The following is a 13,640-nucleotide window of genomic DNA, read 5'->3' as shown; positions in this document are numbered from 1 at the left end:
TTTAAAAATCATAATGTTGCCCGTAAATATATTTTATCCATTTTGAAATTGACATATCGTAGAGACACTAAGTTTGAGGAGGTATATTTATTTTTTAATTTAGTGATTGATAGCTACATAAGCAAAGTTTTCAAAAATCAAATTAATCCCAACATAACATAAGAAATTTCAATTTCTATATTTCAGTTACTGACTAGCTCAATTATTCACAAACATGTCTATTCTTCTTAAAATACGACAAAATTTCAGTGACCGTTTGAAATTCGAATTCAAAACTTTTATCTCTCACCTCACAGCACTGTGACATTCCAAACAAATGACCCCCAATTCAAATAGCAAAACCGAAACCCCGGAGTTTATCCACGTGGCGCAACTTTCCTTGTCGTTTACACAAGAAAACCTCAACTCAGTGAATAGAGATATAAAAGTGGACCCTACCCCGGTACGCTCCTAACGAATAACGAGTCAGAATAGACGGTCAGGATCTTTCTTCAATTCAAATCAAACCCTTCCCTCGCCTCAAAAGCATTAAATAAAGAATAAATAGCGAAACACGCGATCACTCACTCTCCTTCTTCTCTTCAAAGGGAAAAGAATTCTCTGCAGAAAAACATCTGCAAGAAACCCTTTCTTTTTCGCTTTCAAATTCCAAATTCTGCTTTTTGATTCTCTTTAATTAGTGGAGAAAAAGGGAGTGAGTGAGTTTCTTGAGAGTAATTTGAAAATGTCGACTACTTCTCGACGACCTTCGTTTTCTTCTTCTACGACGTCGTCTCTTGCCAAACGGCATGCTTCTTCTACTGCGGCGTCGGAGAATGTAGTGAAGGCTACGGCCGCTCCTACTCTTTCGGCTAGGAAACGAGCGCCTCTTGGTGACATTTCGAATCAAAAGAATTTACCTCTGAAGGGTTCGAAGTCGTCGATTCCATCGTCTTCTTTGGTGGGTTTTTCATTCTTTTTGTTTTCTTTTCACTATAACAATTACACATGAATTAGTAAGAATGTTTGTGGGGTTTATTGTGGGTATTATCAACTGAGAATTTGAGAAAAGTTTTTGGCGATGATTTTCATGAAGTAATCTTGAATTCCGTTTGTTGATCATTTGAATGACATGTTATTATCCTTTTACTTGAAAATTTCTTGATTCTAATTGAAATTTGAATACGAATTGTGAAGGTACCATGTTCGAATAAAATTGCTAAGGTGAAAAAGGGAACCCCTGCTTGTACCAGCAGCACAGGGGGTTTCCCTTTGAGCAATTTACCTGCGTATTCAAATGCAAAAACAAGTGCGATTGATACATGCAAGGTTCCATCCTTGCCTAGAAATGATGAATTGGTCCCTTCATATAGTACCATGGCTATGGAGGTCTTCTCTCCAAGCAAATCAGATGATGATATGTCAATGTCCTTGGATGAAACAATGTCAACATGTCATTCTTTCAAGAGCCCTGAAGTTGAGTATTTGGATAACAATGATGTTCCAGAAATTGATTCTATCAATAAGAAAACTCTCAGCAATCTCTACATCTCAGATCAAACTGGTCAGAATTTCAGAAATTGATTCCTCTGTTGCTTTTTATCTTCAATTAGTTGTCACAACTTGCTAATCATGTTTGGATTTGTGGTTGCAGAAAATGTGTGCTGCAGTGAATCTATACTTGCAGATATGGAAACAGATAATAAAATTGTTAACCTTGATGACAATTTTGAGGATCCACAGCTTTGTGCCACATTTGCTTGTGATATTTACAAACATTTGCGTGCATCAGAGGTAATTTGTAATGCAGCTTTTGAATGCGTGCTGGAACTTGTTAATTACTTCCATTGTTTTGACTCTGTTCAATTTCTGTGATTGTAGTCAAAGAAACGGCCTTCCACAGATTTTATGGATACAGTTCAGAAAGACATAAACTGCAGTATGAGAGCAATACTTGTTGACTGGCTTGTGGAGGTAGTTCTTTTCATTCCATATTTGCTCTGTTCTAAATGTAATTTCGGGAATATAACATGTATTACCAGGACCCCGGATGATCTGGGGTTCAAACATATCAGTCAAAAAAATTTCAAAACGTCAAAAAAAAAAATATCGAAATTAACTGTGTGGTTGACGATAAATTTTCAAAGTTCAGTCCGCTAGAGTTGGGCAAATTTTTTTAGCTTTCAATGCATTAAAACTGTAAAAATATTAACTTTTTTGTTTTAGAAACTAGAAAATTAAACATGTTGAAAATGAATGCAAAAGTGTTATCAAAATAAAAATAAAGAGTGCATTTAAATTAATTAATAATGGTAATATGTTTTTATAATTATTGAAAAATAAAATAAAAATAAATAAAAACGAGGTTGAAGAGAGTGAACATAGGATCTCTAAAATAGAAGGAAACATGTTTAACCATGTCATCTACCTTTAAATATTGAAATAATACCCCGTAGAGTTAATATAATTCTCTCTAAAATATTACACCATTACTAAAAAAAATTTCTCAATTTTCCGGCCGCATCTCGAGCCCCCCTAACCCCTCCGCCCCTGTGTTTAGCCTTTTGAGGACAGTAGATTTTTTTTTTTTGTGACAAAATGGTATGAGTGGGAATTTTTAGTAACACTGATACAGTGAGAATTTTTTAGATTCATTGTCGAAGTTGATGTGGCGGAAGTGAAATTCCAGTTGGTCTTTGGACAATTAGGGTGATGACACGTCAGCAGCAGTGTTGGGGTGTCATTATCTCAATGGTCTTGTAGAAATGTTTTGGGTGGAGAGGTGCTTAATCAATTTTCTCCCCTGTAATTAATTCGTTTAGAAAAAGTCAGTGTTCGCTCTTTATAGGTTGAATTTTCTAATAAAAATGATGATTTAAAGTAATTGGAATAATTTATAGAAATAGTAAAATAACATATCTAGATAAAGATAAATGATTGGAGAAAGATATTCTCCAACTTCAATAATTTATAGAATTTCCATATCCAATCATTTTTATGTCTTTCTGAACTGTATCCATCTAGATAAAGATAAATGATTGGAGAAATATTTTTAACCTTTTTCTTCCCAATGCATAAATGAAGTTTTTCAGTTGGGCATAGAGTTCCAGGATAGACTTAATACTTGGGATTCATCTTCTTCAGTAGTTTATAAAATTTCCATATCCAATCATTTTTATGTCTTTCTGAATTGTATCCATCTAGATAAAGATAAATGATTAGAGATTTTTTTTAACCTTTTTTTCCTAATGCATAAATGAAGTTTTTCAGTTGGGCATAGACTTAATGCTTGGGATTCTTTTTTTTGTTGGGCTGAATTTGTAATTCAAACTGCAGGTAGCTGAAGAGTATAGGCTTGTACCTGACACTTTATACTTGACCGTAAACTACATAGATCGGTATCTCTCGGGGAATGTGATGAACAGGCAAAAACTGCAGCTACTTGGTGTTGCCTGCATGATGATTGCTTCGTAAGATAACATTATTTTGTGTCCTCCTTTTAATCTTTCCTCTAATTATATCCCTGAATTATATATAATAACATGGAAAATCACTGTTTTGGCAGGAAATATGAAGAAATTTGTGCACCTCAGGTGGAAGAATTTTGTTACATCACTGACAACACCTATTTTAGGGACGAGGTATGGGCCTTGTGAAACTATATGTCCGTATCATCTCAATTATAGTGTTGATATGTAAAAATATAGGTGTTTCGAGTCGTAGGTTAGTGACCTGTTATCATCAGTGTACACAATTGCCAGTTTTTTATACCACACTGACATAAAAGGCTTGCAGGTACTGGAAATGGAATCAGCAGTTTTGAATTACTTGAAATTCGAAATGACAGCACCAACTGCCAAATGTTTTCTTAGGAGATTTGTTCGAGCTGCTCAAGGAGTCAATGAGGTATCTAATCTACCCTTGAATTGATTAGTAAGAACATTAGTTATACCTCTTTAATATTAAAGAATTGTACATAAAATAATCCACAATTTTGATTATGGTTTTAGGTTCCATCAATGCAATTGGAGTGCCTAGCCAACTACATCTCTGAATTATCTCTTCTTGAATACACAATGCTATCCTATGCTCCATCTCTCATAGCTGCCTCTGCAATCTTCTTGGCTAAATACATACTTTTTCCTTCCAAAAGACCATGGGTATGTATGGTTAATTAAGCTAAGCTGAAATAGTTTCTGATTATTAGGGGTCTCAAGTTCTAGCACGATAGTAAGATAATACTAATTGGTGCCAATTTCGTATTGCATTGTTGGGTCGTGTACATAATTGTCACCTCTAATGATCATGCTATTTGACAAGACGATTACGATGGAGACAATCCATTTTGACACCCCTAATGATCATGCTGTTTTGTTGAAACAGAATTCTACGTTGCAGCATTACACACTTTACCAGCCTTCGGATTTGGGTGACTGTGTTAAGGAACTTCATCGGTTGTGTTGCAATGGGAATAATTCTACTTTACCTGCAATCAGAGAGAAGTACAGCCAACATAAGGTAAGCTGAATCTTTTCAGAATCGTTTTTTTTTCTCTGCAATTACTAAACTGGAGTAATTTGAGTTTGTTTTATTTGTTTGTGCAGTACAAATTTGTTGCAAAGAAATACTGCCCTTCTTCCATACCTCAAGAGTATTTCCACAACCATAGCTAGCTACAGAGATAATTTTTTTCTCTTCCAATGCTCTGTTGGATGATGAAGTTTGAAGTGAATTTAACTCTCATTTTAGTGGCATCAATCAGTGTAATCCTATTTTTGCCTTTGTAGTGTGTATGTATGTAGTTGTAGTTTTGAGCCATCTGATAAATCTTGTATGATATTCTTAGTTTTTGTTTACTGAATTTTAAAAGCCAAGATATAATTGGAATTACTTTTTCACATATCATCATCCCTACCTGATATGGCTTTAAAAAAAATGGATACAAACAGTACAAAACTGCATCAAAAAAATGGTATAGAATTTCAGAAAATGGTATCATACATTAGGAGGGACAAGATTCAGAAAGATAAAGCATTAGGTTGCACTTTCATTAGGATTTTCAAATTACGTCACTAAGGGCCTGTTAGTTAGCATGTATTAGTTAATTTTTTCTGAAAAAAGCAATTATTTCAAATTTTTACCGAACATTTTTTATCTCCTGTTTAGACTTAGGAGACAAAAGCAGTTACGAAAATTGAAAACAAATGGTCACTAAATAAGAACACGAATTGCATGATTGTCGTATAGGTGATGACATGACAGCAAAATTCACATATATGCAAAGTAAATAAATCTTATTATAGGTTGATTTATTAATTCAGTGTACTATATACATAGTTTTTTTAAGTTTAATTCTGGATTATATTATTTTCATTTAATTCATTTCAAATCATGTCAATCCATTTAAATTTCATATTTATGTTAATTCAATTTATTTATTAAATATTTAACATGATCATGTTAAAACACTAGAATAGATTGATACAATAAGTTTATGATCAGTGGACACATTTGATGGAGAGGATCAGTTAAAATATCGAAATAATATTGCATAGACCGTGTATATAAACTAATATTAGAAAGACTACAAGAGACGGGACCGCTGCTACTCAATCAAAAGTGGAATCGGTAGCCGTGGGGCTCCAGCTCCCAAGCCCTAGACTAGCTCCACCCTGATCAGGTCTTATATGCTCTTAGTTTACAAGTAATTTCATATTCTAATTCTAATAATCTCAACAAACATATTACTTCTACTTACAATACAATTAACTATATATCCATTTACACATACAAACCTATGCACCACACTGTTGTTTATTGGACTCCAATGGTTCAACCCCAGTTGCACCATGGCTCGGCATTGCATCGAGCCAGAGACATTCGTCAAACGAGCATTCCGCACCATGTTTCGACCATTCCACATCATCTGGCTCTATATATGTAGGACCCCAAGCAGGGGTACCATCCTCAAAAGAATTATGGGTTAACCTCTTTAAATCAGAACCGTCTAATTTAACAGTAAAGATCTCTCCATATGGCTGATAATGATGTGGGTTTGAGATTGGTTCAGCTGATATACCACCATAATCTGTTGTAAACACTATACTCTTCCCATCCGGGCTGAAATACGGGTGGTTAGTCCTACCTGCTAACCCGCTTTGAACCAATTTCCTTAGCCCAGTTCCATTCGGGTGGATCAAAAACAAGTCAAAGCTTCCCGAGCCCGGATTGTCTCGATCCGAAGCGAACGCGATTAAGTCACCGTTTGGTGACCAATTGCACATGGTATCGCTCCATGGACCCTCGGTTAACCGACGGAGTCCGCCTTCCTCACCTTTCACCGCATCCATTATGTATAAGTTCTTGTGACCCGACCGGCTTGACCGGAATGCAATCCATTTTCCATCAGGTGAAATGGATGGGAATGCATTGTTTAAGCCATTAGTAGTTAGCTTTTTTATTTTATCAACGTGATTAACGTTGATTGAGATAATATCAACCGATGAACTCTCACTAGCAAAAGTAGGACCGGCACTAGAGTATACAAACCCGGGACGAACCGTGTCCCAAACGGTTGAGAATGCCATTCCGGTATAAACTTGTTTCCTGTTCGAACCGTCCCGGTTCACGACATAAACACCCGGAAAATCCACGAAAGCAATTCTGTCTCCCTTGGGTGACCACGAAGGAAATGAACCGTCGATTCGAAACAGCGATATATCGGATTTCGGGCTATTGATATTTTCTAACATGAATTTGATGTTCGTTTCGCCGTTAGATGCACCCCTGCACCTGTGGTACCCGAGCCGGGTTGAGTCGGGTGAGATAAACGGGTTCAAGTGATGAGTTGTTGGTGATACTAACCGAGTTAACTCGACAAACTCATTTTTAACCAGATCGTAGAGCTCTATGTGGCGGTAATCGGAGGTCGGTCTTCTTGTGGCTACAGCTATGAATTTATTGTTGCCCGGTGAAGTAGCCGGAGTGAACGCGTGTAAACCCGGTGGAGTGACCCGCTCCACAGTCACTGACTCAGTGGAAATCGGGCCTTTAGTCGGTAACACAGCTTTATAAACACTAATCCACTCATCTTCTTCGCTTTTTCTGTGAAAATATAACGTTGAATCGTCCACCCAACTCGGCCAACCGCCGTGTTCCACAACCTTAACTCGTCCACTCCCATCACGAGTTAAGAAAACATAAATATCAGTACTGAGTTCCTCTACTTCACCGTTCCACCCACTCTCTCCATAAGAAGCAACCGCCGTATAAACCCCTGAAGGAGACACAGCAGGACTAAAATCAGCAATTCCATAAGGAGTAAGTCTCCGAGTCAATCCAGTGGTCAACTCAGTAGAGTACACAGCAGTCCAACTCACCCTTGGCTTCCCAGGATCTTCATGAGTCGAAACATAAATCAAGTAATCTCCACTCACACTTGGCTTATCCTTCATCGAAATTCCATCTATATTCTTCAACAGCGGAACTTGAATACGATCGGGAAATTCAAGTGCCGACATCGATCTGCTTCTCCGGCTGCGGTGACTATTTAAATAAACGTAATCGAAGAAGATATTGGATGATCCACCGCGCTCGGTGACGTAAACGAGGCTGATTGCAGCGGAGGTTGATCGAGAATCCTGCAATTGAATCAAGGTTTGGTTGGGGAAATGGCCGTTGAAATTGAGTGAGTTTCCGTCGGTAATTTGGATTTCGTTGGCGAGGGAAGGTGAGGAAGTAGTAGGAAGAGTGAAAACATCGAAGGCGTAGCTTGATCTGCTGCCGAGAGTGGCGAAGATGATACTGGTGGTGGATGCGGAGGAGATTGGATGTAAGAGGAGGAAAAGAACGGTGAGAAGTAAGAGCGCCATTGGTTAGAGTGTTTGAGTAAGTGAGAAATGAAGATAATGGATTTATCGAAGGGAAAAGAAGAGGTTGGATTATGTAAGAGATAAAGATGACATTATTGTTTGATTTTTGGCCATAGAAATTTCAATAAACGTTTTGGGCTTTTTCCATTGCTCCATTTGTGATGAATTGGGCTTTCATTACCATAAATGGCTCCAACCAAGGTTTAGCAAGGAGTTGTGTGAATGTAACATATCAATGATTAAATCGATGTAAATATTGCTACATGAGATAAGGGCTTATCGGCCTAGGATCTCCATCATCCATGAGCTAGTGAACCAAAACAAGTTTAAGTTAATCATGTCCATCATAAATTAAGAGAAATGTATCAGATCTGGCAATCATGTCCGAAAACGATTAAAAAAAAAAAAACGAAAGACCATGAAATTGAAAAACAGCGGAAAAACATAAAAACCACAAAAAAAAAACACACAAAAAACAAGAAAAAAATGGAAAAAGAACAAAAAGGAGGAAAACAACAGAAAAAATGAAAAAAAAAAAAAAAATACGAAAAACATGCAAAACTGTATTTAACTAAATAAATATACATATTGTAATGATAATTGCACTTTATCAATTTTATTAAAATTTGTCAACCAAACATGGTAATCATTACACCAAAAAAAATTAGTTGATTTTCATTTTGAAATAGCTATCAATATATGTTTCTCAATTCTAAATAAGTTATCAATATATGTTTCTCAATTCTAAATAAACATTTTTATTAGGGTAAATAATTTATTAGTTCCTGTCTTTTTACCTAACACATTGTTTAGTCTTCCTATTTTAAAAAAACATATTATAAAGTCCATATCTTTTTGTCAATATTAACCATTTGGTCATTCTTTCTAGTTTTTTTAGATTTTTAACCGGACATATCTTAGCTTTCAGAACAGCTATAGTAGATACAAAATGTTCATGTTACTTTGTTATTTTCTCTCTATCTGTTTATGCCAAATATAACGGTTAAGAAGCTAAAAAAAATAAACAGAAGGACTAAGGCATATATATTGACAAAAAATAGAGATCTTATAATTTATTTTTCAAAATAGAAGATTAAAAAGTTTGTTAGATAAAAATGAGAGAACTAATAAATTATTTACTCTTTTTATTATACCGTTTTTAAAAAGAACTTAAAAAAAGTAATAAACTAGTACATTTTACTAATGTGAAAATCGGTTTTAATACGCATTTTAGTGAATGATGTTACTCACGAGTGAAGAAGAAGAAGCTCTTACAAAATTCCCAGAAGTTGGATCTGTAACAGCTACATCAAATCCTAACAACTGACCAGCCTACGCAAGACCTCACCTCATCTCTCATACCATCTCCCGCTCACGACTGAGCCGCTAGAGGAATTGACATCGCTATGAGCAAGACATGGGATATTAGGCCTTGGCAAGGCTGAGCATTAACATGGTAAGGTATTATCAAAATAGTCACGGAAACGGCAGTACGAGAAAAGTAAAAGAGCAGAGGAAAGATCTACTATTCCTGTAATGATGGAAATGACGAGCACTGCATCTTAAGATGCCGAAGCCGGGGAACTGAACCAATTACTTTGGGAAACATGTTGATTATTCGGGTCGTTCTGTCATTGTTGTAGGTCCCTCACTTTCATTACATTGATGTGGATTGCCTCGCGAAAGTCTTTATTTTTCGACTTTTCCTTTCCTTTACTTACATATTGCCCTTTACTTATCTATTTCTATTGCCCTACTGGAACCGATCCAGGAAGAGCAAAAGCAAAAGGTGGAGTATCACATCGAAATGGAAGAGAAGATGGGATTTAGGCTTAGCTAGAGCCCTTTTAGCTATGACCACTTATTTTTTATGAGTACTGTTGAATTGGACTGCTAATCCTTTAACTTTTATTTAGTGGATTACTATACCCAGCCCCAATTTCACACTTCCAGCCCCGAAAAAAGACGCAACTGCCCTTTAACCAAAAACTGAAAATTCCAAACCCTCCCAAACTCTCTCAAAGTCTCCCAAATACATTTTGATCCGAATCAAAGACGACACGTTTGATGGAGGGCAATCCGTTATCACCGGGAAGAGACGGGAGTGATGCTGTGTCTGAAGTCGAGGTATTTTTCCGATTGAACTTCCTTTGATTTTTGTAATTTGATTTTAAAAAAATCTGGTTCGGCACTTAGGCGTGTGAGCATCATGCCTCACCATGTGGTGGGGCGTATGAGTATCACGCCTCACCATGTGGTGGGGCGTGATAGCCACATGCCCCACCATGAGGTGGGACGTGATGTTCATACGCCCCACCACATGGTGAGGCGTGATGCTCACACGCCCCACCGCATGGTCGGACGTGATACTCATACGCCCCACCACATGGTGGGGCATGATGCTCACACGCCCGAGCATATTTGTGGTTGTTTTTCGGGTTTAGACACTGAAACGCTGTAGAAATGTCACTTTTGGAATGTAATGTTCGTTATTTATCATTTACAGGTGGTTTCGTGGGAAGAATTTGACGGAAACGGCATAGATTACAGTTCGCAGTTTTTTCCCAAACAAACGTTTCAAACATATCATGAAGCTGTTAACTGGGCAAAACAGATGGCAATTGGGACCGGGTTCGAGTTAACCACAACGTCGCACAAGACGGGGGGGCAAGTCAAAGTGGATATTGGTTAAATATGCTCGTGGTGTTAAGAATTATAAAAGGAAAAAGGATATGGATATGGATGTTATACTACGGAGGACTACAAAAACAAAGTACTGTGGTTGCCAATTCCAGATAAAGGTTATGGAAATCGCTGAATTGGACGGTTGGGTGGTGAATGGGATACCTGGAGATAGAGGATAGCACTGTCATCAGTTGGCTGTATATCGTCAGGGCTACAGACAGATGAGCGGACTAAGCCCGGGTTCCAAAAAACTTGTTCGTGAAATGAGTTCAGCTCAAGCTAAGCCTTGTGCTATTTTTGCTGCAATCAAAGAAAAACATCCGGAGGATTGCCCGACACAAAGACATAACTATAATTACAGGGAGAAAATCAGGATTGAGAGCTTTGAGGGACGGGATGTAATCGGTCAGTTTTATTGGCTTGCTATAGATAAGGAATACATACATTGGACGCAAGCGGTGCCGGGAAGCAATATTGTGACTCACTTATTTATGGCACATCCAACATCGATCACACTGTTCTGATCTTATTACTTGTTTGTTGGTATGGATTCAACATATAAAACAAACAAGTATAAGATGCCATTCTTTGAAATCATTGGAATGACGCCTTCAAACAAAAACTTCTTGATCGCCTATGCAATCATGAAGGATGAAACTGAGGGAAGTTATATGTGGGTGTTACAAAAATTGAAGCTTTTGCTCCAACCTGATGTGCATCCGATAGCCATTGCTACGGACCGGGAGTTAGGACTGATGAGACCGGTTCGTGAGGTATTTCCTCATAGTCATCATTTATTGTGCACATGGCATATTATTAAAGATGTGGAGGATAGAGTAGGCAAGTTGTGTAGAATGAAGAGGTTTGGTGAAATTTTTAAGAATTCCAAATGAAAACGTATAATTGAAGCCCCGATAGTAGCCGAATATGAGGTGGCAGTGGTAGCCATGAAGAATACTACTGCGAACTGGCCTCGTGTGATAGAGTACATGGAGACCACATGACTAGTGCATAAAGAGAAGTTTTGTCGAGCATGGACGAACAATGTGTTGCACTTAGGAAACACCACAACCTGTCGAGTGGAGAGTTCACATGCACAGTTGAAACAGTGGTTGAATTCATCTACTGGTGCACTCGATACAGTGTGGGCGAAGGTGCACAAGGACATTAAGGCTCAGATCGAGGCGATCAAGTAAGACATTTATTCTGTTATTTGCTTTAATCTTTTAAAATTTAATACATTAGTTTTGTAATCCTTCACTATATATAATCAGATACTCACTCGAGGACTCGAGAAGAAGATCTGCGGTGAATCACTATGGAGCACCTTTCACGTATCTCGACTTACACGTTTCACATTACTGCTTGGCTGTACTAAATGATGAGCTCAAGCGTATGCACGGATTGAGTATGGATGTGGTAAGTGAATGCGGATGCGTGTTGCCCATGACTCATGGCATTCCGTGTGCATTTGAGCTTAAAACATATATTGACACAGATGAATCGGTCCGTGTTGACCGCATCCATCCTTTTTGGAGATCTCTTGCGTTTGAAGGGTTGAGTGACATACCAGTTACTGCTCCAGTATATGCTGACGGGTCTGAGGATCACCGGTTTTTTCACTCTCTTGTGGAAAAGGTTGAAAAATTAGATCCTTCAATGGTGCGTAGCATATCGATGATGATTCATGATCAGATAAACCCGGAACAAAGTGGCTTCAAAGAACCTGAAGTCAAAGACACTGTTAGGGGTAGACCAAAGGGAAATTCATCAACGAAACGAAATCCGAGAGGAGTAGTCGTAGTCGAGGCCATTCCTCATCCTCATCTGTGCATAACAACCAGATACCGGGTATATTTTATTTTATTAATATATATGTTGAAGTTAAAGTAAATATATTTTTATTGATGAATTTCATATATTAATATTTTCAGTCGGATTTGATGCGGATATCGCCGGTTACCACCATTTACATCGGGTTCAAGGTCTCATCGTACCATTTATTACTGGATTCCATGATGTTGTAGCAGATGGTAACTGTGGATTTCGTGTTTTAGCCGATGTCATCACCTATAACCAAGAGGAGTGGAAGCTGATGAGAGTGCTCATAGAGAATGAGATGCGGGCAAACCGTGATCGGTATGCGCCAGTGTACGGGAACGTATTTGATGCTGCCCTCACACGTATTAAATGGGCAGGAGCGGGTTGTGGTGAGTCTCACTGGATGGTGAGTCCGGATGACTTATATGCTGCTGCATCTGTATTGAATGCAGTAATATTCCTCTTTACTACACAACAGTTAGGAAGTTGCACTATACTGCAGATGCGTTCGGACGATGGAAGACTACCAGAGCGAGAGATTGTGATTTGTCATTTGGGGAGTTATCATCACTACATACGTCTTTATTTACATCCTACGTTTCCAGTGCCTCCCATTGCCACCCAATGACGTATATTTCGTCATCCGAGTGTTCGTCACTTGGAGAATCTATACGCTGAAAGGAGAGAGGCTTGGACTAGATTATATTAGTTTTATATGTTGTGATTAATAATATTTATTAATTAACTTATATTATTTTTACTGATTTTAGGACTAAATTGTATGATATTTTTAGGTTTTAAGTACAATTATGTAGTTATGGGTTTAACGGCCTATTTACGGGTTTAACGACCTATTTACGGGGTTAAAAAGCTATTTTTTTTTGCCAATCCGACACGCGGGCGTGTGCCGATCACGCCTCACCGCGTGGTCGGACGTGATAGCCAATTGCCCGACCTTGCGATGAGGCGTGTGGCTATCACGTCTGACCACACGGTGAGGCGTGATATCCACACGCCCGACCACGCGGTGAGGCGTGATAGCCACACGCCCGCGTATCGGATTGGTAAAAAAAAAATAGAAATTTCCCTCCCCAAAACCCATGAAAGGACATTTTCGTCTTTTCACGGGGCTAGGGGTGGGAATTTGAGGCTAGGTTTAACAACACCCTTTATTTATCATATTTTATATGTTTACTTCTCTTTATTGAAAGTTTTTTTTTTTTAAAAAAAATATGAGATATTTAATATACGTCCGCGTACACACATCACGGATTGACCAAGTTT

The 13,640-nt window shown here is 38.0% G+C and overlaps 2 protein-coding genes across 2 annotated transcripts; one reads left to right on the top strand and one right to left on the bottom strand.

The window, feature by feature from the left end:
• Positions 1-567: 567 nt before the first annotated feature.
• On the top strand, positions 568-4,853 carry LOC136201489 (cyclin-A1-1-like). Its single transcript, XM_065992164.1, has 10 exons — positions 568-940; positions 1,177-1,543; positions 1,634-1,773; positions 1,861-1,953; positions 3,316-3,449; positions 3,545-3,620; positions 3,775-3,885; positions 3,990-4,139; positions 4,363-4,497; positions 4,584-4,853. The coding sequence occupies exons 1-10, from the start codon at positions 725-727 to the stop codon at positions 4,650-4,652; spliced, it is 1,491 nt and encodes a 496-aa protein (XP_065848236.1). The 5' UTR covers positions 568-724; the 3' UTR covers positions 4,653-4,853.
• A 650-nt stretch (positions 4,854-5,503) lies between these two features.
• On the bottom strand, positions 5,504-8,027 carry LOC136235410 (uncharacterized). Its single transcript, XM_066025068.1, has one exon. It carries the CDS (start codon positions 7,848-7,850, stop codon positions 5,775-5,777), a length of 2,076 nt encoding a protein of 691 aa, XP_065881140.1. The 5' UTR covers positions 7,851-8,027; the 3' UTR covers positions 5,504-5,774.
• Between the last annotated feature and the right edge of the window lie 5,613 nt (positions 8,028-13,640).

Source organism: Euphorbia lathyris, chromosome 7, assembly GCF_963576675.1.
Source record: "Euphorbia lathyris chromosome 7, ddEupLath1.1, whole genome shotgun sequence".
Taxonomy (NCBI): Eukaryota; Viridiplantae; Streptophyta; class Magnoliopsida; order Malpighiales; family Euphorbiaceae; genus Euphorbia; species Euphorbia lathyris.
Note: the sequence above shows the minus strand (reverse complement) of the source record. Positions and strands in the feature narration are given on the sequence as shown.

Bases quoted from the DNA above. Each gene is read 5' to 3' on its own strand.
- LOC136201489 (XM_065992164.1), top strand. From the start codon at position 725: ATGTCGACTACTTCTCGACGACCTTCGTTTTCTTCTTCTACGACGTCG. The intron at 3,450-3,544 runs GTAAGATAACAT...CTGTTTTGGCAG, and splicing joins GCCTGCATGATGATTGCTTC to GAAATATGAAGAAATTTGTG. The intron at 3,621-3,774 runs GTATGGGCCTTG...AAAGGCTTGCAG, and splicing joins ACACCTATTTTAGGGACGAG to GTACTGGAAATGGAATCAGC.
- LOC136235410 (XM_066025068.1), bottom strand. From the start codon at position 7,850: ATGGCGCTCTTACTTCTCACCGTTCTTTTCCTCCTCTTACATCCAATC.